This window comes from Neolamprologus brichardi, chromosome 5 (genome assembly GCF_056152115.1).
Source record: "Neolamprologus brichardi isolate AB-2024 chromosome 5, ASM5615211v1, whole genome shotgun sequence".
NCBI lineage: Eukaryota > Metazoa > Chordata > Actinopteri > Cichliformes > Cichlidae > Neolamprologus > Neolamprologus brichardi.
Window position 1 is genome coordinate 8,498,213 of NC_142108.1, and position 27,740 is coordinate 8,525,952.

General features: G+C 40.6%; 2 protein-coding genes across 2 annotated transcripts in view; both read left to right on the forward strand.

Annotated features, from left to right (window-relative positions):
* Positions 1-3,306, forward strand: part of adamts9 (ADAM metallopeptidase with thrombospondin type 1 motif, 9) — a 40,094-nt gene extending 36,788 nt beyond the window's left edge. The window contains exons 38-40 of the mRNA XM_006784605.3: positions 253-357; positions 1,177-1,285; positions 1,457-3,306. Of these exons, the coding sequence (XP_006784668.2) occupies positions 253-357; positions 1,177-1,266 (195 nt within the window). The 3' untranslated portion in view covers positions 1,267-1,285; positions 1,457-3,306. The remainder of the gene's footprint in view (positions 1-252; positions 358-1,176; positions 1,286-1,456) is intronic.
* A 5,812-nt stretch (positions 3,307-9,118) lies between these two features.
* Positions 9,119-27,740, forward strand: part of prickle2b (prickle homolog 2b) — a 98,693-nt gene continuing 80,071 nt past the window's right edge. The window contains exons 1-2 of the mRNA XM_035905220.2: positions 9,119-9,252; positions 9,721-9,803. Of these exons, the coding sequence (XP_035761113.1) occupies positions 9,211-9,252; positions 9,721-9,803 (125 nt within the window). The 5' untranslated portion in view covers positions 9,119-9,210. The remainder of the gene's footprint in view (positions 9,253-9,720; positions 9,804-27,740) is intronic.

The window sequence follows — 27,740 nt, forward strand, 5'->3', positions numbered from 1 at the left end:
TGATAAGTTGTCTTTTATGTAAATAATACAATTAATTTGCAGTCAAATATATATTTTTAATAGTAATAAACCCCTTTCCTACTCTGTGATGTTGTGCTTCTTTATTTTTCTGTAGCTCACTGCACATCAGGCACTTAAAGGTCTCTGTATTGAAGCAGAGAGCAAGATTTACTTTCATTTCTGTCGGAACTTTCACTATAATTTAATGCCAGATCTCATTTCTGTCCTTTCTCCATCCATCTGTCCTTTTAGGGCCGCTTTAAGATCAACCTGTCAGAAACAGGGCTCAGGCTAGCTGACGACACCTCTTGGATGTCCCAGGGCACCTTTGTAGTGAAGACGATAAAAAAATCTCAGGTAAAACATCACGTACATGCCCAGAGGATTAATTCATATACTTGCTTTGTGTTTGTTGGGCTGCAGATTAAGCAGACATAGCTCCAAAGGAGGTTCGGTGTTCAGAGCTCCTTGCTGAAAGAGGACCTTTATTGGGCAGCTGCTCTCTCTCAAGTGCCCCCTACAACCACCCTCCACTTTTTGAAATGGAGATCAGGCTGGAGAGTGCTTTTTGGCAGGGCAAAAATAGGAGGAAGTAGAGATGCCAACAAGTGTTCAGAGTCTGACATCCAAAGCCAGCTGGCCCTCCTTTGGGCACTCCAGGCAGTTTAGATAAAGCCTTGTTGGGACAGCGGGATGAAGACAGCACTCCAGTTAAAATCAGACAAAGCGCGTACTAGGCGCTGTGGCTTTCATGTCATGGGATAGTGAATTTGAAGCACTCTTCTAATGCAGTTTCCAATTTGCTTCTAGATGTTTGCATGAAACTACTATTAAGTTGCCTGCTCTTGTTACCTACGCTAGTGAAATTCTATTAGCTCACATTTCTCGCTTGTTTCTAAGAGGCTGTTTGCCAACCTTTAGAAACAAACCTGCTTGGTGGGCCTCAGACATTGTGTGTCTTTAAAAAAAAAAACAAACCAAAACAACACATTTCAGGGTGCATTTAAATTTACGCGTCAGGATCTTTTCTACAAAGATTCCTAAAATCATTAACAAGAAAAAGCAAAACTTTAAAGGCGACAGAGAAGAATTCACTCAGCTTCTTTTGTACCTATCCTCAAATTCTTGAAACAGCAGATAGTCACAGTACCCATGTTATTATTCTCGTGTCCACAGGATGGCAGCAGAGTGTCAGGAATGTGTGGAGGCTATTGTGGTAAATGTATACCGTCCTCTGGTCACAGTCTGCCCATAACAGTGGAATGAACACAACGCCATCAAACAGGTGAGGTAAACATGGATAACAATATGTAAATATGAAATATTTTCTATCAAAAAACAGAACTATAATCTGCTTTTGCGCTCACCGAATGCATTTTTTTTGATGTACTGCTACTCTGCAGGGTAATTGGCTTTCGTGGCTCATGTCTTCTATCTCTCTTTCTTTGATCTGCAGTGTTGTGTTCAGGTGCTCATTGTGTGAACATGTCCCTCCTTGGTGCTACAGCCAACTTTGAGTTCAAACTGTTCCAAACAACCTCTTTTTCCTCCTGTGTGTTTATAGCGTAATTTAAAATGATGTAAATACTGTAAAGAGAAGGATAAAATTTATTATTTATTGTACTGTGCCATTTATTTTTTATACTGTAATGTAATTTAAGTGTTTTGTTTTCCAAAGCACCACACCGTGCATCAGGCAATAACACCACACAGTTGCCTTTTTGTGAGATTTTTACCAAAGTAATGCGCTTTGTATTTTGGCATTTGCCTATTTAACTTTTTAATACTGTCCTTACGCCACAGTAATTCTGTTACAACCATTTTTGTTGTAGTTGCTGTTGTTGGTGGGTAGTTTTTTTAAAATAACTATTATTAAAGTTGTATTTAATCCAGTAATATTATTGTGGTGCTCACCAGACCTGTGGTTCTCATGCAGCAAGGTGTCTCCCAGCTATCTGCCTTTTTTTATAGCTTCAGAGTTTATAGACGCATGTGTAGATGGCCATTATGTTGGCCACTGAACGGAGGTGTTCATTTTCCTCCTTTTGTGTGATGAGATGATCTCTTGCAGTAAGTACATCAGACTCTATGTACACCTACTTCAACTTTTTTCTACATCCTGTCAAAGTCCAAATTTCGCCGCCTCAGTGTGATGTTGTTTGATTTTTGTCAAAATCATCAACAACTACTTCATCTATTAATTGTAGGTTTAGGTCATCAAGCACGTATGCAGGGAAGAGGAGAGTGCATCTTTCTAACTGAGTTACAGCCTCATCAAATGATGAGTACCAGGGTGAGGTACAATACTCTAGCAACAGGTCAGGTGTTAGTGCCATGTATTTTTACCGCTATCCTGGAGATGATGAAAGTTTCGTAAAGGTATAGGTTATATGGTTGAGTTAAATGGACCAAACATCAGATTCTCTGTGTTCCTGCATATCTCTCAAGTAGTGTGCAGTGGCTGGGGAGAGCCATTAGCTTTTAGATCTTACAAAACAAGCAGGTTATCTTATCTGGAGCAACTTGAAAGAATTTCATAAGAGAGAGAAAGGGGGGAAAAAAGACTTCACCTCAGGCCTATAAAATCCTAGCAGTTATTCCGGAGATCCATATAATGTGATGGTCCATCCCTGGAGACACCCTTCAGACTGCTGAGCTCACAGGCCCTGCAGGCCCTGATTTCTGTCCAGATGCTGCTTGCAAACCATTACCTCCTGTACCTCACATTCTTTTATTCCATCTTTGTTTTGAAGAGTCTGTCCAAAGTGTGCATACTCATCTGCTCCTTTTTAGATCAACCTGACTTGTTGTTCTGTGTGAAGCTATCAGGGTACTTCTTATTTTGTGTAAAAAGTCTGGGTTTTGTATCTATGAAGCCACTGATGTGCAGTATTGTGAGCTGTCCTTGTGTTCTGTTTGTTCTGTGTGGTACATCATGCAGCTACATCTGATTAAGAAGCCTTATTTGTGCATGTAAGCTGCTCCATATGGTGCTGTTTCAGTGCCTTATATAAAAATGTGCACATTCAGCCAAAAGGGAATTGAGTGCAGTTTTAATCTGCTGCCAAACAAGTACAAAAGACACAGGGAAGAAGACGTGTTGTGTCTTACTGAAGACCACAGCTGACAGGTGCTCTTCTCACTGCGAATGTCAGAATGTAGCTCTCAGGTGTCATAAAAGAAGGGATTCTTGTATTTAACTGTATTTATCTTATTATTATTTGTTGCATACCTGCTGCATTTTTATCAGACATATAAAAGTGTATTATTGTCTTCATATATATTCTTTGTTTTATATGCAAATATTTATTTTTTTCTTTTCTTGTGAATGTACATACGCCTCGATCATAAACGACTATGAATCACAGCACAGTATTGCCATAAAATGAAGCATCTCGCCAAGCGTTTGTTGTTTTATGAGTGCGTTTATTTATGTGTGTCATATTTGCATAAATTGTATAAGCACAGTTTGGTGGTGCCGCGTGAAAAGGATGATTTATGTATGAGAGCAGATGAAGCAAAGATTGGTGGGTAATACCAATGCACTTGTCTGTCTGCTTTTTGCACTTATATATCATTTTCACTACAGTTTGTCCTTCACGTGTCGTCCGATTTTAATACCAGCCATAAAAATAAAATAAGAAAATCATGGGAAGATGATAGTCTGGTTAATGTTTGCACCATAAAATTCTCGCTCCGTAGCACTTCTGATTTATATGGTAACACATTTTATGCCATCGTTGTAGCAGTTGGACTTTTAACCGGGCAAGCGTGGAAGCTAATCCAACCTCTGTCTGTCTTCATAATTGTGAATTATCGGGTCATTTACCAAGTGTCAGCACTGGTCCTCCAAAATAAATCTAATTCACCGATGAGGAGTTTTCAGCAGAAGGAAAAGATGAATGTTTATAGTTGGCAGATCCCTAAACTGCAGTGCCAGTTTAGACTTACATCCAGTCATTGTTAGACATTTTCTGTCCATAAGAAAATGAAACAAAATCTAAATTTTATAAGCAAATATTCTTCATTTCAAAAGGAGCACAGAGGAACTTGGCCTTTTCAGCAGATGCACATCGGGCAATATAAACAGAAAGTCTGGTTCTTTATTTCTTGGAAAAACTGTAAAACTAAGGAATACAGTTAAAGTTCAGAGCCATCCAGTGGACTGGATTCTAGTCTTTGCCAGTCTTATTCTGTCCCCCGGGCCTTATGTTTAACATTGTCTAAACTATGTCCACAAAGCTCAGTTCCATGTGGAAAGCTGCACATAAAATATTTGCTTGATTGTATTCAGCAGACAGTCATCCTGTATGTACGTAACCTGATATTAATATTAAATGGAGCAAGGAATGAAGTGCCAACTGTGTGGAGGCATGACTATGCAGCACTGACCACCTTGCACCAGCCTCCGTGTTCTAGTTTTTCTTACTGTTTGTGTTGGTATTCTCAGGTGAGCCATAGCAACAGGAGCTGGCCAGTCACTCTGAGGCTGACTCTTCAAATGTCTGTCAGCAGGCTGAGTGAAATGCTGCTTCGGAGCAGCTGTTTAGCAGGAGATGGGGAAAAGTGTGAAAAGGAAAGAGAGAGAAGTCAGTTTGGTGGAGAGAGGAGCTCTCAGCAGCTCCACAAGGCTTGTCTAAACTTAACTACGTGATTCAGGTGTAGATGTGCAAACACCCCTGGGGTCAGTTGGAGAACTCTGTGTTTCCCCTTTTTAAAAAAGTCTAACAGCATTGCTATCATGACTGCAGCATGTCAGCACGTCTCCGTTGCATCAGATATTCCAGAAAAGGAAAGAAAACACTTACGGAGAAGCCTTCTCTCCCCGGCAGATGTAGCCAAATGAAATCCTGCTCCGAGTTTCATCACTCCTAAAAGTCAGGATGAATTTCTCAGGTATGGTAAAAATGCATTTAACAGAAAGATTTTTTAAAAATACAAGACATGTTCAGCTGGAAGACTGGATCTGCCACTATTTCCAGGTTTTCATCCAAGATGTCTTATCTGATTAAATGACTGGATTTTACAATGACACACTAATATTAATACACTTTTAATCTTTACAGCCTTTATTTGATATAATTTCTTATTAACATCTACTCAGACTCCAGCAGCATGTTATCTCAGGCTTTCTTCTTATCTCCAGGTTCAGTGATCCACAGCACTCATCAGGTATGTTTCCCTTGAAGAATGAGCACTTTTATCGCTGACTGAAGAAAACCACAGAGGTATGATTTTGAATTATGTAGCTACAAACTGGAATGGCGCTAGAGGCATTCCTCTAAAGTGCCTTTTGATTAGTCTGCAAGTGCGTGACCAAGATAGTTAGGGTTAGGTGGAGATAGAGAAAGGGCAATATTTGATACAAGTGTTCCAACAATAAGTCCGCAAACTGACACAGTATATATCAGATTTTTCCACTGTTAGGGAAATGAATAAACAAACATTTACACATGTACATACTCATACTGCGTTCAGTCTGTGTAGCCTCCATATCTTTATATGACTGTTTTTTGCACCCTCGTCTCACAGACCTTCCCACAAGGATTATATGTGTGATCTAAGCTGCTGTATTAGACTTTCTCAGAACCTTTGAACGGCATTTCCAAAAGCTTGCGAACAATGACTCAAAATCAGCCCTGTCAGACTTCTGGTGGTCGAAGGTTCACAGGCTACATGGTGAAAAAAATATGAGCAAAAATGGACCTAATTAGAAGATCTGAGCGTGTGGCAGCAGCAGTTCACTGTATAAAAAAACTCACTTTACCCTGTTTAGCATGCAACCAAAAAAGGAGCTTTTCTTGACTGCCACCTAGTTCTTGCATTGCTCCTGGAAATAGCATGAAAGCTGTTTTTGATTTTGCCAAGCTTGTTTAGACTCTTAACCTGAGACTTAATGAGGGGAATTTTAAAGTCATGAGTCCCCAGGGTCAGCTTCCCTCACCATCATTATCATCATCATTCCTAAAGGTAATCTGGGCTGACTTTGAACTGAGGCTTAGTAGTAAGCCTGAGGCCCGGCATGCACGCACAAATAATTTGGATACCCAGATACACTGGCGTTATGTGTTACACTTTTTCCTCAACTGCCTTGCCACATTTTTTGAAACATTTTCAAAGCACTTGAAAATGCATTTTCGAAAGCAGGCTGTAACTCACACCCAGACCAAAGAGACCGCTTCCTTTGACTATTTGAGAAACTGAGGATGTCAAAACATTGAAAAATTTAAATCAGTATGATAACCAGTAGAAGCAGGTTCTTCATATTCTACATTCATATCAGTCCCATTGTCTATGTAAAGCACAGGACAGTTACATTATCAGTGTGAAAGAATCCTGCAGAATAGATCTACTATGTACAATAATATCCATCCATCCATCCATTTGCTCCCACCTGTCCTTTTCAGGGTTGTGGGGGGTGCTGGAGCCTATCCCAGCTTGTACAATAATATATTACAATAAAAAAAAAAAAAAGATTCAAATGAAGAAAACAAAACTGCCTAGGTGTTATTCTACAGATTACATTGTTTTGTAATCTAATCCATTTTTCATCTACTGTTCTGCATTGTTACTGTAGTTGGAATATGTTCCTTGCAGTTTCTTGCCTATTCCCCTTCCTTTGTATTCCTATTACTATACTGCCACACGTGCTTTCTCTTTTTCTATTCTGTCACCAAGTCATTTATCTGAGCAGGCTCTTGCATGTTCACAAATTGTATTTGTTGCATGCAGTAAATATGTTTCAGAAAATGCTCAAAAATCTTGAGGTACTCCTCATTTCTTTCTTAGCAGCCAGGCTTTGTTTTCATTTTATAGTGGTCATGACTAATAGTTCTCCTTCTTTTTCACTCATTTTCAGTGCTTATTTTCAAAATAAGTTTATTTTTTTTTAATCATTGAACAACTTAACACTGACCTATGAATCATTCAAGCACAAAAAGGCACCTAACTCAAGGTATGAACCAATGTTGTGTCATAACAGACAATTTGGCAAAGTGTGCATTTTAAATTGCATCTTTAAGTACTTTGTTGCTAGCAGCCACTCACAAATGGTCTGAGTGGAAAAATGGCTTAATGAATGGAAGCAGGGAGAAAAAAATGGACAGAAAATCATTGGTAACAGGATTTATGGAGTGATAAATCCAAATCTGAAATTTTTGGTTTGAATCATTATCAATATATATGGAGGAGGTCAGGAGAGATGGACAGTGAGTGTCTACAGCTATCTATAAAACATGGTGGAGGCTTTTTCATGGTTTGGGAATCTTGTCAAAAATGATGGACTTATGAATACAGAAAAGTAGCTTCAATATGTGATCCACCGTGCAATGCCATCTGCAAAGTGTCTGCATGCATGGCCAGCGTTCAGCATGCCATTGTTCCCAAACACCGCCAATGCAGAAAAAACACACCTGGATAGGAAAACACAATGGAACAGTCAGTGAGTGGCCTCCCCAGAGCTCAGATCTAAACATTACTGAAGCAGTTTGAGATCATCTTGATGGAGAATATAACAAAAGGCAGCCAACATGCAAAGAAGAGCTTTGAATATATAAATCTGGAGAACTATTCCTGAAGAATACTTCAGGAAATTACAAGAGAATCAGAATTGTACAAACTCTGCCTTTGCCTTACATGCTGTGTTTCAATGCATATTTGCAGATGTTTCAATAAATCATTGCACTCATTTCCCATTTTCCTGATGCAATATAAAGAAATGAAAGATGGCTAAAGGCCTTTGCACTGTACTGTATGCAACAATGAAGAATCACAATCAAAGAATCACACATTTTCTTCCCCATGTGCTCAGGCAACAAAACACTCAAGAATTTCGTGTAGCTAAAAGGTCATTCAAATGATGACCCTGAGCAAAGGTGACCTAACCTGAATCTGGAAAGGTAATTGTCTGTTTTGTGAGCAAATGTGGATTCATTTTCCTGTTTCTCTGTTATTCTTTCACACTGCCATCATTTGACTATTGATGCTTTTTGCCTTCATCCATTGCTACATCTGATTATCTCAAGGTTGTGATTCTGTCCTTGAGACAAGCAGACATCTCCCAGTTTGTCTGTCTGCTCCCCGTTTCATCCTCTTTAAAGGAAACAACACCTGCAGGGTTGTCTGTCTTCGTTCTTATCAGCCATAACCCTATCTGACAACAGACGCTTTCTCAAACAGTCTAAACAGATGTCAAATTTCAGCCTCCTTTTCTTAAGCTGTGCACAGCAGCAGTACGACTGCAAGTCTCTAAACCGACCGTGGAGCTGTATTAGTCAGCAGTGACATTTGTGCAATCTTACCACTTCATTTAAAAAGAAAAAAAAAAGAGAAAAGAAACCCCATTATGTCTAATATAAACGACCAAAACGGTGCACAGCAACCATCACACATTACTGTTGCATCCCTGAACTTTAAGTTGGCTGTCAGAGCAGCATAAAAGCTGCCTGTGAGTCAGATCAGTCTTACACTGATGTTAAAAAGCCTTTTCTCTGGTGATAAATGGAGGGCGATTGTTGGAGAGTCAACGCTGTCAGACCAAAGAGAGGAAAGCACCCAGGAGGGCTCAGTGCAGGTTTGTGGTAAAGTAAAAGAAAGACTGCATTATTTTCTCGCTTTTTTCTTTTTCCGTTTTGGACCAAAGTGCTATCATTAATTAATTCTAATAGAGGAAAAACAAGAAACAGGAACATGCGAAAACAGCCTTAAACACATCAACAATGTATTTCCTCAGTGATAATTCTGTTATTTGCTTCGTGTACCCATCCACTGTAATACGTGGACATCTCTCTCTCTCTTTGAAAAATATGTGACTTTTAAAACTTGCTCAACTTTCAGCCCAAGTTTGCTGTTAGCTTTTAAGTAAAACACAACAAATTAATTAAATAATCACCACTTTCAACAAAATTTTGTAATAACCTGTTTTCTTTATTTCTTTTTTTTTTTTTTGTCCAATAGAAGAAGAAGAAAAAATATCCCCCACACTGCCAGATTTCCATTGGCTGTGGATAAACAGGGTGGAGCTGTTACCCGGAACAGCGAGTCTTCATTCATTAATGAAGGAGGTTAATAGGGCAGGACAGCCGCCAGCGCTCTGCGCACTTTTTATCTTGAGGGGTATTTTTTTTAAATTATTATTATTATTGTTATTTTTAATCCCGAGTTTTCTCTGTGCTCAGTTTGTCTCTATAGCGCACGACTGTACATCTGGTCATGTTCAGTCGCAGCTCCAAGAGAAGAGATCCCAGCAGATCGGTAAGTTGGCAGGATAAAGTTAGTAGAGGTTTGATGGTTTCCATAGCGCTGCTTCAGCTCCCACTGCACGCGGTATGCTCGTGTTTGTTGTGTGGTTTTCTTCTCTGTATCTGCTCTGCCCTGTTGCTAAGGAGATCCACTATGATCTGAGCTGTCGAGATATGTAACTCAAGATGTGACACAACAGCACAGTCAGCATGATGATGTTTTCTGTTGCGAACAGTTGCTTTCTGAGCGAATTCTGAAGCGCACATACATATTTCCATTACAAATACCCCCCATGTGTTTTTAAGTCATATTAGGGACGTCATTTAAAATATTGTTACACTTTGAAAATGCAATGCGTTCAATGCGTTATGTAAATAGTCTAAATTACCAGCTAATTAATGACAGTCATTTAAAGCCCCATGCAGTGAGGAGTTTAGGGGACCTGCTATTGTGACCTGTGTTTCTTTCTGTTCCAAGTAGAACCCTGCAGATGAGACTCAGAGAGGACAGCCCTGTGTCACCTGTGGAGAGCAGTGTCCTGGGTTTGCCCTGCACAAATGGAGGTACAGCACTTATTCACCCAGATGGGTGGGCAATCCATATCACACCAGTGATGGGGGAAGGTCCAATGTTTCTTTTGTTTTTTACATCTTTACAAGTCACTGAATTCATTCATTCATTGAAAAGGGTTCAAGCGAGAGTCATTTGCCGTGCTCCTGCACCCAGTTTGGCAAAGCAGCCGTTCTCAACACTGTGATTTCTTCTTCAAGAACTCTTCCAAACTCCTGGGCTGTTGAATGGAGTCAGCCATGCATCATACTGTGAGGAAACAATTGTTGTGCCCCTGTGTGCTCCAGGATAATAGTTTTACAGTAGAGACCATTCATGCAGCAGGAAGGATTCAAGCCTGCTGCTTCTGCAGTCACGCTGTCACAACTGTGAGGGTATAAATGTGCTTATGCTGCGAAACAAACTGCATATTGTTGGGAGACGTAATCCTGCTGTGGAGTATGGGAGGATTGGGTTAGAGTGTGAATGCCGGTGACTGTGCTTGTGCAACTGTGGAGATGCTGTGAGCATTGGAAAAGAATAGGCTGCCTGACCCCGCCCCCTAGTAAGGCTTACATGGAGAAGAGAAGTTCCAAACTATAAGTTCAGTAACACTGAGAAGTTTGTGTTTTTACACCTGTGCAGCCTATAAAGTATGACCTTGTTCTGCAGCATGTTAGAACTATTTTAGTACCATTTTTCTCACAGATGTAGAACGCATCAAAAAGACGTTATAATTCACCGCAGTGTTTTGGTAAAACAAAAGTCAGCTGGGTCGGAGACATTTCATTCAGAGAGCATGGATTTATGAAGTGTTTTGTCTCTCTGATAGGAATCCACAATAGGCTGGGAGTTTCTGAGCCATAAAGACCATCCAGGCTCCTTTGCCGGTAACTATACAGAGGCAACGGCAGCCTCAGGAATGCAGCCTTTAATTGCTCGTCTGTGCAGTCCCACAATAAAAAGTCAACCCACTCCCCACCCTCTACCCCCACCAAGCTGGAATAAAAAGTCAGTGGACACAGACTGCCTGCAGGAACACGACTGTGTGCTGAGGCAAAAGGCTGTTTTATTGCTCCAGCAAGTCTTTGTGTCTGAGGCTAAACAGAGAAAAAGACAGGGTAACTTCTTAAGGAATGTCCTACTTCCATACCAGGCCAAACTTAATGGGTTTTCATGCTTAAAAAAAATTATTATCCTTTTTTTAAGGCGTAGTTGTAATGTTTTGCAATGCAGTGGACTTAAAGTGACCCTTGGGTCAGAGATAGGAATGAGAAGGGGGGAAATGCGTGCATGTGTGTACACTTACTGTGCGCTCTGGTCACAGTAGCTGCTTGACAAAAACAGCACACATTTGTTATAGATTATGTGGTAATATCCACCCTACTGGAAGATCTGCCGTGACATTTTGGTTCATATATCCATGTATGCTGAAGGTTCACGCTTTGCTAATGGACTCAACTTAAAACACTGTTGTACTACTCTTAGTCTTTTCTTTAAGCTGAATTTAAATTTGATGACGAGCTTGATTTCCTATCTGGGATAATTTAGGATTAGTCTTTGGAAGTTACTGGGATTTCAGGTGGTTGCTCTCTTTGTGTTGCTGCCAAATTTCTTAATATAAATTTAAAACGCTGATAAATTTATGTAATTGAAAAGAGAATTTCAGCATTGACATGTTCTTTGCCATTTAATCCTCTAAATGTAGTGTAATGTGTATGTGTTAGTCCCCATAGGGAAATTACTCCTCTGCATTCACCCAGTGAAGCAGTGGGCAGCCACCAATGCAGCGCCCGGGAGCAGAGTGTAGGGATGGTACCTTGCTCAGGGGTACCTCAGGGTAGCCGTTCAGTGGAGTCGAACCCCCGACCTTCTGATCATGGGGCCACCACTCTACCTACTAGACCTAGTAAGGGGTCTGGTTTAATCTCTGACATTTCCACAAAGCTAAGCCTGGTTTAGTTTTAGATTGGCTTATAAAAGTGAGTGTTTTATAGAAATTAGCTATTCGTGCTAAAGTGAGGAGACAATCCCTTTGAGAATATGCTGTAGCTGTTGTTTTACTCAAATGCGATCATAATAATTATTATTGATAAATCCTTCATTTATCTCGCTGAGATTGAGAGCTCTTTTTTTGGAGAGACCTGTATACAAAAATAAAAACATGGACAGACCAAAGTAAACCAAATGGTTCCGGTCTGCTTAATGTTAAAGGTACAGTGGAAGATCCAGGACATCTAAACGTCTTTTGGGATCTTTGAAGTTGCTGTCCTGATGTGGATACAAAATGGACACATGAAAGAGTTTCGGTTTGCTGGCTGCGTGTGTGTTAGTGTCCATGTGTAACAGAGTAAGCCAAGTTGGCTGCTCTGGGTAGGTTAGTGATACGAGCGGATTCTCTTCGCTCAACATGTTCCTGCTAAATAATTAATACTTGCCTTTGGCTTGATTGATTTTCTTTGTACTAATGAGACTCATTACCAGCCTTATTAACATTAACCCTGAGTGTGAACGTGCTGTCTGACCCGCCGGATCACATGACTCTTCTGCATGACGCCAGTGTGTTTTCACACCTGAAAAGTTACTGTCACTTAACCTGTTTTTAACCTGTTTTTGAAGCCTTGAGTCAGTCCAGGCATGAATCAGACTGCAAATCCAACGAGATCTTGCCATTAGCGGTTTTTCATTTCCTCTGTCCAGCAGCACAACATAAAACTTAATTTAAGGCAGTAGGTTTAGTTCAGGTTTTGCCAGAGCTGACTGGCGCTGGACAAAGCCTGCCCTTGTGTGCAACGACGCTTTGGCTGAAACTTCAGCTGGCTAAAAGCAGTTCTGAGGAGATAAAGAGAGAAGCAGAAAAGGACAGAGGAAGGAGGAGAGATGATGTTTGCAGGAGAATAAGAGGGATCACGGTTGAGTTTTAACCCGGCCCTGAATGGCTTGCTGACGTCTGTCCCCTCGGTAACCTGGTGTGATCTGCATAACACAGGCTGGGCCCCTCAATTCACTGTGTTAACAAGACGATCTGGCAAATAAAACTGTCAGGGTGCCTGGCCATTTGAATGGGTTCTGGCTGTTGCAGCACTGAAGAAGACTCAGTTTTAGGTGAGGGGGAAGGGAGAAGGAAACCAGCGGTGGCCGGTGCCAGATAATGGAAACTTTAGATTTATCACCAAAGCTGTGTCAGTGTATTGGCATGTAGATGGTAAGCATCTTTGCTTGATAGTTTCCAGGGATGAAAACATTCCCTGACCTGCTGTGTTTTCTCCTTTTCAGGGCTTGTTTGGATGCAGAATGTGTCAGCAGCGTCTCCTAATAGCATTCATATGGGTCAGGAAGCGAAATACTTTACTAATAAACATGGCTTTTTAATGTGTGAATGGCATGTTTTGTTTCTGCCCTTTGGAGGTTCATTTTGAAGGGGTTTTATTTTGACAGACCTGCAGGAACTTTGGCTCTATGCCTGATGTTTACAGATAATGCAAGCCTAGGGAGCTTTGACTCGGTGATATCAATCATAGTTTGACCTTTGGGTTTTCGGACCGTGTCGGGCTAAAGTCAACCCTTCCTATTTCTCTGCTTTCATTAACTGCTGGCTTTGTCCCTCGCTCCTTTCCCCCTGCCATTTCTCCTCATATTCCTCTTTATCCGAATCACCCCATAATTGACTGTAACAGGCTGGTCTAGATGGGGATTACGTATGTTGGTCACGGAAATGAGGATGGCCTACGCATGTCGCCGGCTGATTTCCTGCAGGGCTGGTGGTTGCCTGTTGAATTCCAATGATATCCTTGAATCAAAATTGAACAGCCAGGCTGAGATTATAGACTTGAGCAAAATTCCTGTACTATGCCTTCCCTTCTGCATTTGGGAATTTTAATGATAAGCGTGGGTAAAGGAATGTTTGTTTGAAACAAGCACACGATTCTAACATATTCCCTGCTTTCTAATACTGATTGTGCACATTGTTGCAGAAAATACACGAACACGTTTATTGCTTCTTGTTCCCGACACAATAGTATCGACTGATCTCATCCACTGTGATGGACTGGCATTATACTGGATTTCTTTTTTCTTTTTTTTTCTGGTTTGGGACTCATTTGTAGAATTTGTGAGGACGGAGCCTCACATCTGGTTTAGATGCAGCTTGTGGTGCATTCACCAACAGATCAATTTGATCCCTAAGAGAAGGATGGTTGTAGGTCACAACAGCAGGCGGCGTCATATCATCCACCAGGTGGGTTCTGGAAGTGTAACAGGACCCCCTGAGAGGTGCTGGGTTTCTAAACTCTGTGCTTGCGTAATTGGCTTTTGTAATTCTCTATCATTAGAGCTGTAGTTGTTTACTGACAGACTACGCACAAGTAAAAGTAGATTCAATGATTAAAAAACTGTGTGCCTTCAGTTTACATTATTCACATGCCAAGTTTCAAATATTTTAATATAACATATTATATAATCACTGTGTGTGTGATTTATTAACAATTTTAAAATGGTTTTAAATTTCAACATTCTTAAAAAGCAAAACTGTAAAGACCAGTATATTCATATACTACATATCAATATGATCTAAAAAGCATTTTTAAAATTGTTTTCTTGTTTATGTGGTGAAAATAAACTGACCAGCAGGGGGCAAACATGTCTAATAGACACTGAACTGTATTAACCACTTTGTTTACTGGTTGATTGGCTCCATTGTCTTTTAATTCATGCCGTCAGCTTGTTAATTCTTTTCAAAAGGTTTCCAAATTCTTAACAGTTCCCCGTCTATTCTTGAGGTATGACATTAACTCATTATGATAATTGCCCTATACAAGTTTGGCTTTTGGCCCAACATCCTGATAACCCTTCAGCTCTCTCTAGCTTTAACTTTTCCAGCATTAACAAACATTGGCAACTCTCCTTGATTTACATTCTAGTCATGCTCATTCATCCTGACGTTCGCCCTGGTGGTGATCCATACCTTAAAGGCTTTGTGTGTTGAGCTGCCTTTGAACTGTCATTGAGAATAAAGCCAGCAGGTCAACAAGTGTAACTGTCTGTCAGCTATGACTGTACAATATTTGGTACTAATCCAAGTTAGTGTGGATACCCACAGAATACGTGGAAGGGGAATCCACGACAAACTTGCATTTGATCCTGTGGCAACCTTTGATATATGTTCATTTAGTGTAACTTAAACTGAAAAAGGGGGAGACACTAAAGTCATCAGGATTGACTTTATGCATATCTCTATTCAGACTGTCTTAACCCTCCCTGCAGCCTTGTACCCATCCATATTGCACCCTATTGGGTGGTTAGACTGACAGGGAAGATGAGACTGATGGAAAATGAAAGATTGACGATAGTATAATGTCACCTTGTTCTGCCTCTAAAATGAAATGCAAGGGTATTTAGCTTGTACATACCCTAGTCAATAGTTTCCATTGTTTGACTACAGGTGTATGAGCAGGAAACATTCTGTCTCATCTCACTGCTTCACCTCAGCTCATTAACCCTTCATCTTGCGGCCTCCTCTCTCAGTCCTGGCATCCTTCCATTCATGCATCTCCTCATCTCTGCAGTTTAAAGACTGCCAGACCGCTGCAGAGGTTTACACAGTGCTCTACTTCAAAGCCTTCTTTGATTCTCTCCTCTTGTTTTATTCCCCCCCCCCCCCCCCCAGTTCTCACCGTCTAGCCACCTGTTCTCATTCGGGCTGGGTGTGGAAGGGAAAAGCCTTAAGGAGCTGTGCTAACACCACAATTTGAACACACAATCCTACAGGAATTTCTTGTCTTTGGAATACTTCCTCAGCTGTGGTAATTTGGAGGGGATAAAATGTTCTTTGGTTTTGGGTTTTTTGGGGCTTTTTTGCAGCCAACAGAGGACAGCATTGTACAAGCGCAACATGGATTCATCCAAGTTGAAATCCTCATTGACTAATGTGTTAACTGGAATATCAGAGATGAGAGATTTTTTCCATAATTGCAAAGCTTCACACCTGCAGCACTAGAAGACACTGGCGTGGTGTGGATCATTATTTTAATGGGGATATGTTAGGAAAGGGTGACAGTTTCCTTTTGACGTTCCCATTACTTTAATTACTTGTCCTGTTTTTTTTACAGACCCCCAAATCCCAGTGGAACACAAAGCTTTGTTTGTCTTAATTGCAAAACAGAAGCTTGATGACTCTGCATTGTTAAATTATTTGATTGGTTTATTGATTCAGCCAGCCCCCTCAATATTGGTTGGCTTAAATGGCATGTGGACCTAAGAGAATTGAGTGTCATCTATTAGTCAAGAAAGGAACCGGATAACCTCTCTATCAAAAAGGACTGAGTTTGGACCATGTCGATGCGTCACTTTGACCAAGTTTGTTAGCTGAAAAAGGAAATTCTAACGTGTTGGATGAATTGCACACATCGCCACAGCTTTGACCCTTTATCTTCTATTCCTCCAAAGCCCCTTTCACTCTTCATTTTTGTCTCTTTTCCCTTCCCACGTCTGTCTCTGTGTGTAATTTGTCGTCATCTGAAGAGTGGGCGAGGTGTCGTCTTCGTTCTGCTTGCAGGTTTGCGTGAGTCAATGCTGAATCTAATAGGCATGCTGGATGAGCTGTAATGCTCTGCTACTGTTCTGCTGGTTCATGGACTTTGTCTGTTGTGTATCTGGCATTTTCTTAAGCCCATGTGTTTGTGTGTGCACATAGAGCTGTGTGTGTGTATGTGTGTGTGTGTGAGTGAGAGAGAGTATTAATAGCAGAGAGGCTCTTAAGTGAAGCCTATATTTCATGGATGAGAGAGCAGGCTGGCTCTCATTGCCAAACTGTACAGGTATCTATCAACTGATCTGAGTGCAGTCAGAATGGAGAGGGGGCAGAAAAAAGTCGAAGACAGCTCTGAGGCATGGCCAGCTACCTCTGATAAAGGCCAGAAGTAGCACTGCCTCACCGAAACATTAGAACTCACACACACCAGCAAATGGATAACATTTTATTTTTATGGCTGTGGTTGTAAATTTTTGGGGCATTTTGGTATTGAGAAAGTGTTTGGAAACATTCTGCTATAGCTGGCAGGTCCGTATTCATTCCTATGGTGTTTTAATCAAAAACTGGTGTCTATAACTATATTTAAGAATCTGATTAGGTTATTTATTGATTATTCTTATTAGTTTTATTTATTTGTATGTGCTCTTTTTTTTTTTTCTTCTCTTTTTCTCAGTTGAGAACCTCAGTTGAGATATTTGGATCTGGATCATCTAGGACAGCGGTCCCCAACCTTTTTGCGCCACGGACAGGTTTATGCCCGACAATATTTTCACAGACCGGCCTTTAAGGTGTCGCGGATAAATACAACTAAATAAAACTAGTACCGGTACCGAAAAAAAGAAGATTTATTCATAACACACGTGAAAAGACGCAGGAAAACCGAGTTAATGATAAAAACGATAACAAAATAACACTGAAAACCGATAAAAACCCTGAAAACTATACATTTCACACCTGAGCCTCAACTCTCGCGGCCCGGTACCAAACGACTCACGGACCGGTGCCGGTCCAAGGCCCAGGGGTTGGGGACCGCTGATCTAGGATACTCTAGTACTACCTGGTCCATCAGATAGTACAAGAATAGCTCTGAGCTGTCAAGGCATGGACTCCAAAGGTGCTTTGTTGTGTTTGCAGCAGATGCTTTAAGCTGAGAAATTTCCATGTTAGATTTGTTCAAGCACACTGTTGCTGGGTCACCGTGTGTCCCTGCTGCTGTTATAAGAGAGACAGTCAGTATTTGAGTGGCTGTAATTTTTTTGGCTTGTTTGTTTTTGCAGTTGCCCAAAATTAGTTGTTAGTTATAGGGTGTATGTGAAAAAACGACATACACCCTATAATTCAGTAGCTTGTAGAAGCACCTTTAGCAGCGATAACACAAAGTGATCTTATTCTGTATGACTTTATCAATCTCACATTGTTGTGGAGAAACTTTGGCCCACTCTTCTTTACAATCTTGTTCATTGAGTTTTGCAGGAATTTGTTTATGCACACCTCTCTTAAGGCATCACCATAGCATTTCAGTCAGGTTGAGATCTGGAGTTTGACTGGGCAACTGTAAAACTTTAATTATATTCTTTTTCAGCCTTTCTCTTTAACATATGCTGATGTGATTAGGATCATTGTCCTTTTGCATGACCCAATTTCAGCTCAGTGTAAGCTGTCGGACAGACGCCCTCACATCTGACTCTTTTCTTTATACTTTGCAATCAATAACGAACTTTTCTGTATACCAAAGTGCCCGGATCCTGCAGCTGCGAAACAAGCCTAACCTTGTCCTATATATTTTCAAAGTTTATTTTCTAAAATGCTTTGTGTTACTGTTTAGGTAGAGAGTGGAGAGACATGATCTGGAAAAGGTAAATGGATAGGCTGATGATATGTGACAAATTACTCAGGTTGAATTTAAGTGCATTTCACTTGCATGGTACATGTTTTAGCCAGTTCAGACATGTGGATGTGAAGTAGCTTTACGTGCTCTTATAAGGCTTTGTGTTGCAAAAAAACGGTGTGGGCACTAACGAAAGACAAAGACATTGAATCACTTGGATTAAGATGGATAGAAATGAGAACTGGTAATGGAGACACCTGACAAAGTTATCTTTGTGATTTGATTGAGGCCATCATCACCCTTATTTTGCAAAATAATGGCTCCGTTTCTCCAGCTTAACCGCCAAGAGCTCTGCATATTTGAAGGTTAGACTCATTCTTTTTCTCTTCTCCAGCAATCTTTATCACTCATCTGACCGAGTTTATTTGTGCAGGTTGACCAGTTGCCAAGGCAATGATGAATGTGCTCTAAGTTTGCTGCTGCCTTGACAACAAGCCAGATAAGTTGTGTATTATCAGTAAGACAATAGGAGGATCAGTGAATATGGGCAGTAAGCAGACATGGGAGAAAGAAAAAAACCTGGAAATGAAGAGGCTAGTGTTGCTCATTTGACGTCAAACTTTTTGAGTGGGTTTAAAAAAAATAAAATGTTTCTTTTGATGTATAATCTTGGTCACAGTTGAATGAAATGTTAAGCAGCATGATCTGAATACTGTTTCAAAAACCTCCCAAAGAAGAGCATGAAGAGTTTTCTGTTCTTTATTTTAATCAAATGTCAAATGTTGCTACAATGTGTTCGCAAAGATGAAAAGTCGCTATGAAACTGGCCCCTCATTTTAAATGGTTACCTTAACTAAGTTATTTAAGGTTATCAGTATCAAGAACTTTTGCCAGTGACATTTGGTTAACTCCCACCCATGAAATGTGGAACAGATGCATCAAAAGAATAAAAAACAGACTTTTGTGGAGTGGTGTGGCCCCAAGAGTGCTTGAGTTGTGGAGGTATTTGTATTATTTGAAAATCTTGTGAAACCAGAGAGCCAAGTAACTCACCAGCAATGTAGCCTTCCCTTGTAAAGTCCCTCTGCGATTTATTTCTCAACCTGATACTCTTGTAGTTGTGACCAGCACACAGACTCCAACAATTTTTGAATGTGATGTTGAAAGAGTTCAAATTAGCTTTGACTGTGATTAGGATATCCAACACTGGAAACATGCATGGCCAAATAGGTTTTATAAAAATAAAAGCCAAATATGCACCTGCAAATGTGATCAGAAGTGCCCGCAGACTCACCTTTGACTCTCTCCATGAATAGTGTCGCGCTTTTAGTGTCTGTCCAGCGTATGCAAAGTATTGTGCTGTAACACTTAGACAGTCTGCACAGTCCCAACTGCCTTCTGTCACATAATAAACCCATGTTATCCTGTTAAGACTTGACAGTGAATGTGACAGAGTGACTGCAAAGTCCAGAGGCGGAAAACAGAATGAGCTGATGTGCTGAATCAAAAGGCCGTTGTATGCATGTCAGAGGTCAGCTTTTAACCAGCAAATCCCCTTTTCTCTCATCTAATCCACCAAGCTGGGGTTTTCCCACACCACAGGGCACATCTCAGACCAACCAGAGTGCAGACAGACAGGCACGATGGTGCCTGATAGTGTCCACAAGGCTCAGACCACAAGTAGTCTTATTTCCATCAAAGATCCTTGGCCTGCAGGTATGGAGGGACTGTGGGTCCAAATTTATTTGAGCAAGTGTTCAGATAAATTAAAGCATAGAAAACATGTCTCTTTGTTATAAAATGCACAACTACCGATTCATTTTTACTGTTGAACTTTATGGTCTGTCCAAAGGCTAGCATGTCTTAGAAGATTGGCTCAGTACAGCATCCATGCCACAGATGGCACTGTAGTAAAAGTAGCTTGCTTGTTTGAGTAATGTACTGTAGACATGTTTTCTTTTCTCTTTCCAAAGTCCATTGAGACACTGCCATATTGCCTGTTGCCCTTTTCTAGCTGTGCAGAATCTCATGAGGTAAATTAACCCTCTGTAAAGTTGTGCATTACTCTTTTTTTTTTTTTCTCCATTATGTATTGTTAAAGATTTTAAGAACATGTCATTAGCTTGAAACTGATAACAGCTGACCATATCTCAGTTTCAACCATGCACTAGCTAGTTGCCTTCATTAAACATGTCTTACTATTGCAGCATTTACAGGGTCTAGATCAAAAGCCAAAAGCTCGGCATTCTGGTTGTCAATTTAAATTTGAAAGTATGATCACACATTTCGAATATTACAAACTGTCAAGTGATACTTGAAATAATGATAAGAATTGAATAGTAACAGTTTAACAGTGTTACGGCCCCTGGCCTTGTGTGACATGGGGAATCATCTTAACTCTACTATATTTAAATCTACTTAAACATTTAGCTACAAAAAATTGAGCTGTGTGTGTGTGTGTGTGTGTGTGTGTGTGTGTGTGTGTGTGTGTGTGTGTGTGTGTGTGTGTGTGTGTGTGTGTGTGTGTGTGTGTGTGTGTGTGTGTGTGTGTGTGTGTGTGTGTGTGTGTGTGTGTGTGTGTGTGCGTGTGTGTGTGTGTGTGTGTGTGTGTGCGTGTCTGGGTTCAGTTGTTAGTAACTTTGTACCACAAAGTGTATAATTTTAGCTATGCCATTGCTATGATTAAAGCTGGCACTGGAGGTAATCATGGTGGAGTAATACATGAGCTGTGCTTAATGAGAATAATGGATATCAGGAAGGAAAAGAAAGCAACAGTTTGGGCTGTAATCCATTTAGCTAAAGACTTAGAACTTTCTTTTGAACTTCTATCCAGACTCATCTGCAGGGGTCCAGGTTGTCTGCACATGAGTTCGTTGCACATTTTATTCAGTTGAAAGTTGGTCAGAAATTTATAGCATCAAAAGTTACCAGGTATTACTGCAATATATTAGTGCAGGTCGTCTACTGTATTTTCTTGACTCAATGGGAACCTGGAGGCGAAAGCTAACATACACTGTGAGCAGCATCAACGCTTCTTACATCTCTCTCCAGCATGGCATCATCAGGTTACACGTTCACAGAGAGTCAGCAGTTTAGCCCGGTAAAGCTGACTGGCCTTGCTTTGTCAGAAAGGCTGTGATGTGCGCTGTATATCTCTGCATTCTTAAACAATGAGCTTAACTTCGCCTGAATTCAACCCCCCTCTAACATTATGTTGCCCGTGGCACACACACATCACACACACACACACACACTCATCATTTCCCCCACAGACTGAATCGCTCATTTGGTGTGGGGATCAAAGACTCCAATATTTATAAGTGGTCTTGGGGTGTAATTTGTTTCTCGTTTGATTCTGACGAGACCATTCCCCGTCTCCTCTTTATTTATCTATGTGTTTATTTATTTATCTGTTTAAGCCAAACTTCTTCTTCCTCATTACAGCGGGTTTAATGTCCTCGCTGAGCAGAAACTAATGACGATATAATGAACGGCGTGCAAGCACATTGAGAGTAAAATGTAAATTGTTTGCCTGGAGCGCTGGTGGTGAAACAGGAGGGAGACAGATTGGATAACCCGCAGTGTATGGAAAGTCCTGTCTCCTGTCATGTGGGAACACAAAGCTCACACTGCCTTAGCCTGTGTGTGTGTATATATATATATTTTTTTAAATGCCACATTTTATCTTCCATCTGGTTGGCTTATGAGACTCTCGACTTTATTTGTTTGTTTATCTTTTAATGTATTCTAAGACCATTTCCAGCCTTTTATGAGCCTGTGTTTGATCTGCATCTGCGACAAGTTTGTGTAATGACGCCACAGTTGTTTCCAGGTCTGGTTTGTCACCCATTTTCACCTGTTTTTGGTCATGTTAAAAATTGTTTAAAATGTTTCTTTTTTAATGTGTGTGTGTGTGTGTGAATGTTTGGTGTTTATCGGAGGGGGTAATAGGAAGCTTCTTTCTTCCCCTGTATTCCCTTAATTGATATTTGATTCCCATAACAGGTCGAATGCAGACAGTGTGCGCAGGTGTGTGTATGTTTAGAAAGACACATCTAAGTGGGGTGGTACTGTGCGTGTGAGAGAGCAGGTGCTAAATGCCAGACACTCTGTTTAACTCGAGGGATGTCTTAGATTGTGTAGCCCACGCAGAACTCCGTGCACCTGTGTTTTGTTTTTTGTGTTTTTTTGTTTCTCGTTAGCACCGTCACACGTGCCTGCTCGTGCTCCCAGCCATACGAAGAATGGACTGTACAGACTTTAAGCTTGTAATATTTAATAGCTTGACACCTGAGCCAGGAAGCGTGTCTCCGTTTATGCCAGATGGTGTTCAGCTGAAATCTCATGTTCCATTCTGACTACAGTTCAAGCTGGAATGGAAAGCAACAGGAGACCAAATTGGTGTCTTTACAAAAACCACCCCAAAAAAACCACAAAGTCGGTGTCACGTGAGAATAAAGCCAAAGGCCATTTAATTAGGCGTGTGTGTGTGTGTGTGTGTGTGTGTGTGTGTGTGTGGGGGGGGGGTTATATCTATTAATTACTATTATGTTGTATGTTCCACCTGTGTCTACATGGGTCTCCTCCGGATGCCCCGTCTTCCTCCAACAGAGCAAAGAAAAGCATGTCAGGTTAGCTGTGGATGTCAGGTAAAATGCTTAATGTGCATAGACATTGGTCAGGAAGCCCTATATAAAGTAAAAAGTATAAAGTGAGGGCAGCGCAGTGGCAGAGTGGTTAGCACTGTTGCCTCACAGCAAGATCCTGAGTTCAATTCCACCATCAGGCCAGGGTCTTTCTATGTTCTTCCTGTGTTTGCGTGGGTTCTCCCCGGGTATTCTGGCTTCCTTCCACAGTTCAAAGACATGCACTTAGTGGGGTTAGGTTAATTGGAAACTCTAAATTGCCTATAGGTGTGAATTTGGGAGTGAATATGAGTGCGACTGGTTGTCTGTGTATATGTGTTAGCCCTGCAACAGACTAAGGATGCAGACTGGGGACCGCCCCGCGCGCGACCCTGAAAAGGATAAGCTGAAGCAAATTGATGGATGGAGTTTGAAGTAAATTTTAAAAAGTCAGCTTTGTTAGGGTGCCAGAGTGTCAGATTGCCTTTCTATTTGTGCCTCTCTCTTCCTTTAGGTAAGCAGGTACGTCTTGCTATTTGTGGTTGCATGAAGATGGAGTTAAAGGTACTTTAGACAGGCTGGAGAGGACTGTTCGCTCAGTTTTAGCTCCACGTCTGGCCTGTTTGAGTTCCAGATGCTCTAACTCAGACAAGCTGTGCTCGAGAAGTCCCTGAATAATGAATCTCAAGCACAAGAAGACTGGTTGATGTGAGTGTGCAGTTCTTTGTGTCTTGTTTGTGAACTTTTGGCACATTAGCATTCCACTGTGTTTGCTCGCAAGTTGCTTACATTTCTGTTTAAAATCCGAGTGCGTGACAGTTATTTGTACTAATTATTGGACGCATTATATTGGATCAATAGAGATGCATCACATACTGCGGGCGCAGTAATAAGCAATCTCATTATTCAATCAGAATAACCGACTAAATATGACTATCATAGGTTATTGGCTCGTTCTTTCTTAAAAAAGTAAAAATATATAGATAAAAATGGATATTTGCATGTTTAAGAAGATCAGTCCAACTCATTTGGTTATGTGTAAACAGAGTAAGTCAAAAATCAACTAATTGGTTAAGTATCTTCAAATTCAACTTCTTTTTGTGTGTACAACTGAGTGACGGAGCTTTTCTTGCTGTAACTGTTTTGGGAGGGTGTGTGTAAGAAGACTCATTTGGGTTATCTTAGGAGCTAGTGGTGCATGTTATTAGCAAAGAGACAATCCCCCCCTGTTGAGCCTGATTAATGATGTAGGACAACAGAAGGGTGTGTGGATGGGGCAAACATAACAGACCTACACTGGACACACACGCACAGAGCCATACACATTTCGTTTGCTCTTACCTCACTGCCTGCCTGGTGCAACAATCAGATTTTAGTTAGCTGACACCTGTGAGCTCCAGCAGGTCATGACAGGTGAAGACGAGTTTATTTATTTTTTTAGTGTGTCTGAAACACTTTATTTATTGAGGTTTCTCACATGATGTCATGCGCATATTGAGAGTTGTCTGTTGTATTGGACGCGATAGGATCACTGGTTGCTAAAGAGAAATGTGTATTTCCCAACTTGTTGTCAGTGGTTCCCAGTGGTTTCTGGGCCATAAACCTTCCCTTGACTGCTTTGGTTGCTAGCTGATTGCCACAGCTGCCTGTAGTTTTTCACGGTTGTCTGCAAATACTAACTACTAACTAAGCAGCAGTACAACTGGAAAAGGTGTGACACAAACTGGAAATGGAGGTTTCCCTTTAAAGTAAGAGCAGATGGGCAGTTTTTGTGGAAATGGCGGTCACTTCAATTCAAACTAGTGGTGGGGAGAAAAAAATTGATACAGCATAGGACCAAGTTGCAATACTCGTGACCAGTTTGATTGGAAAGCCATTGCACATTCGCCTGATAGAAGATAGGCTGCAACTGCTTGCAGGTAGGTTGACTTGGACTGACTGCAATCACTCTCAGAGAGACTGCGGAACATTTGCAGATAAATAAATAAAATGCAGACCAATTGGCAACATGCTGCCATCAGTCTGAATGACTCTTGGTCCATGAGAACAACAAGGGGATAAATCGCTATCGCACTATGTTACAGCAAAACTCAGCATGTCACAAAATGCATGTCACTAAAAAGAAGCTGTCTGGTGATTCCCAGCTTTAAATCAAACTGCAGCCATAATTTCGGCTGATACTGAGTTTTACAAGCCTCAGAGGAAAGTGGAAGCCACTTTAATGATAGCTGCCTGACAGATGCGAAGCATCGACAGAGCACTTGGTGGATTTGGCGGTTCCTCTGGAGCATGAGCGTACTTGGCCTTAAGAGTTTACAGTCAGTGTTGCACAACAAGAAAGACATCATTGCCTGCACACGTCGTGTCGAGCATCACTTGTGCTGTCAGGGGCTTCTGACTATGCCGTTTCTTGGAAGTGTTAGTTTCATAATCAGTGAAATGGTGTTTTTTTTTTTCTTTAGCAGCCACATCTGTGCCACATTGGGTTGTTTTAACAGTGCTCCTCTTTTAGTCAGCACCCTTCATAGTTGCATAATACCAGAAATGGATAGATTTATAACAGCAAATGTCAAATTCAATTCATTTCCCAGAACGCTTTGTGGTGCTGATTAAATGGACCTCGTCTTTCTTCATTTATCACTTTCGCTGTGTTCTTACTGTGTTCTTACTGTGGGAAGTTTTTGTCCACATCTGGGTTTTTGGAAGGAGAGGCACATCAGCCATCTGCAAAACTAGAAGGAAGTATTTTGAAACTTAAAAAAAATAGTATTTTGCTGTATTTTCCTGTTAGTCCACAAAAATTTGGGGACGGCAGTTGGCTGCCCATCCCTGAGCCTGGTTCTGCCAGAGGTTTCTTAATGTTAAAAAGTAGTTTTTCCTCCCGACTGTCATCAAGTGCTTGCTCAAAGGAGATCGTCTGATTGTTTAGGTTTTTGTCTGTATTATTGTAGGGTCTTTACCTTACCATATAAAGTACCTTAAGGCAACTACTGTTGTGATTTGACTATATAAATAAAACTGAATTGAATAGTAACAGTTTAACAGTGTTACGGCCCCTGGCCTTGTGTGACATGGGGAATCATCTTAACTCTACTATATTTAAATCTACTTAAACATTTAGCTACAAAAAATTGAGCTGTGTGTGTGTGTGTGTGTGTGTGTGTGTGTGTGCGTGTACTTGTTTTCATGACATCTTAGGACAATTTTATGATAACACACTCACAAAATGAGGACGCTCAGAAAAATGAGGACATTTTTGAGGTCCTCATTTTTCTGAGCCTTCTAAAGTGTTCTAGAGGCTCCCAACATGCTCCCAAACCAAAAATCTCGAAAGTCCTGAAACATCACAATTTTATGAAAAAGTGTGTTTAAGTGTGTTTAGCGTTTTTCCTCATTTTCAGTTTTCGCACCTACTGGCCAGTTTTGGAACTTAACACACTTTAAACACACTTTCAGTGACGTCACTCTGCGAGTCCTCATATTGTAGGTGTGTCAGACACAATAACACATTTGACCCAGGTTATACCCTTCTGGGGCTTAGCGGACACATGCGTGGACAGCACCTTTTAGCTCTTATGTCCACAGTCGTATTCAATGTTGAAATGGAGGTGAACTTTATTTGAATCATTCGTGGAATAATAACAGATAAGATTTGAGGCTTCTAAAAATTGTTCGTTCAAACCTTGCCAATTAAACAATCATTCTAACACATATCAAAAACTTTTCCCATTTTTATACATTTTAGGGTGAGCTATAAGCAAGGGTAACAACAGTTAAATCAGGCAAATCTTGACAAAAATGAAGGTTTTTAGATTCAGTTATCAGTGCCTGCACATCTTGGTTTTTTTTGTTGTTGACAAAATGTCTCGAAATATAAAGTTTCAACATTTGTCTAATTATATTACTATTAATTAATGAGTCTTACTTCTCAAGATCAATGCACAAATTTTCTGACCTTCACTATGCAGAATGATGTGTGTGCAGATTTTGACCCTTGAAGAGTTTATATTAATCTGCATTAATATAATTGCATCTGCAATCTGCAGTTGAACTTGGAGATTCCTGCCGCTGTCATCTGATTCAGTATGATCATCAGGCTCAGTCTCGACTCTGTGTATCTACAAGAATTGATGAAAAAAGTCAACACTTCATTATATTTTAAATTCAACTTACCTTATACTTTTTACAATATAGTATAAAATGCATATTGCTTCTTTAAAAACTAATAACACACTATTAAAAACTGCAGAATGCACAATTCCAGCTTCATTTAGTAATTAAATTAGTAAATAAAAGTGAGTAATTAAGTCACTTAATTAACTAAGCAACTGTAAATGTCACAGTATGCAGCAGTACAATTCAATTTCAATTCAATTTTATTTATATAGCGCCAAATCACAAAAAAAAGTCGCCTCAAGGCCCTTCATAGGTACAGAGAAAAACCCAACAATCATATGACCACCTATGAGCAAGCACTTTGGCAACAGTGGGAAGGAAAAACTCCCTTTTAACAGGAAGAAACCTCTGGCAGAACCAGGCTCAGGGAGGGGCGGCCATCTGTTGCAACCAGTTGGGGTGAGAGAAGGAAAACAGGATGAAAGACATGCTGTGGAAGAGAGACAGAGGTTAATAACAGATATGATTCAATGCAGAGAGGTCTATTAACACATACTGAGTTATAAAGGTGACTGGAAAGGAAAAACTCAATGCATCATGGGAATTCCCAGCAGCCTACGTCTATGCAGCATAACTAAGGGAGGATTCAGGGTCACCTGGTCCAGCCCTAACTATATGCTTTAGCAAAAAGGAAAGTTTTAAGCCTAATCTTGAAAGTAGAGATAGTGTCTGTCTCCTGAATCAAGGCTGCCGGGGGATTCCCATGATGCACTGAGTTTTTTCCTTTCCAGTCACCTTTCTCACTCACTATGTGTTAATAGACCTCTCTGCACTGAATCATACTTATTAGTTA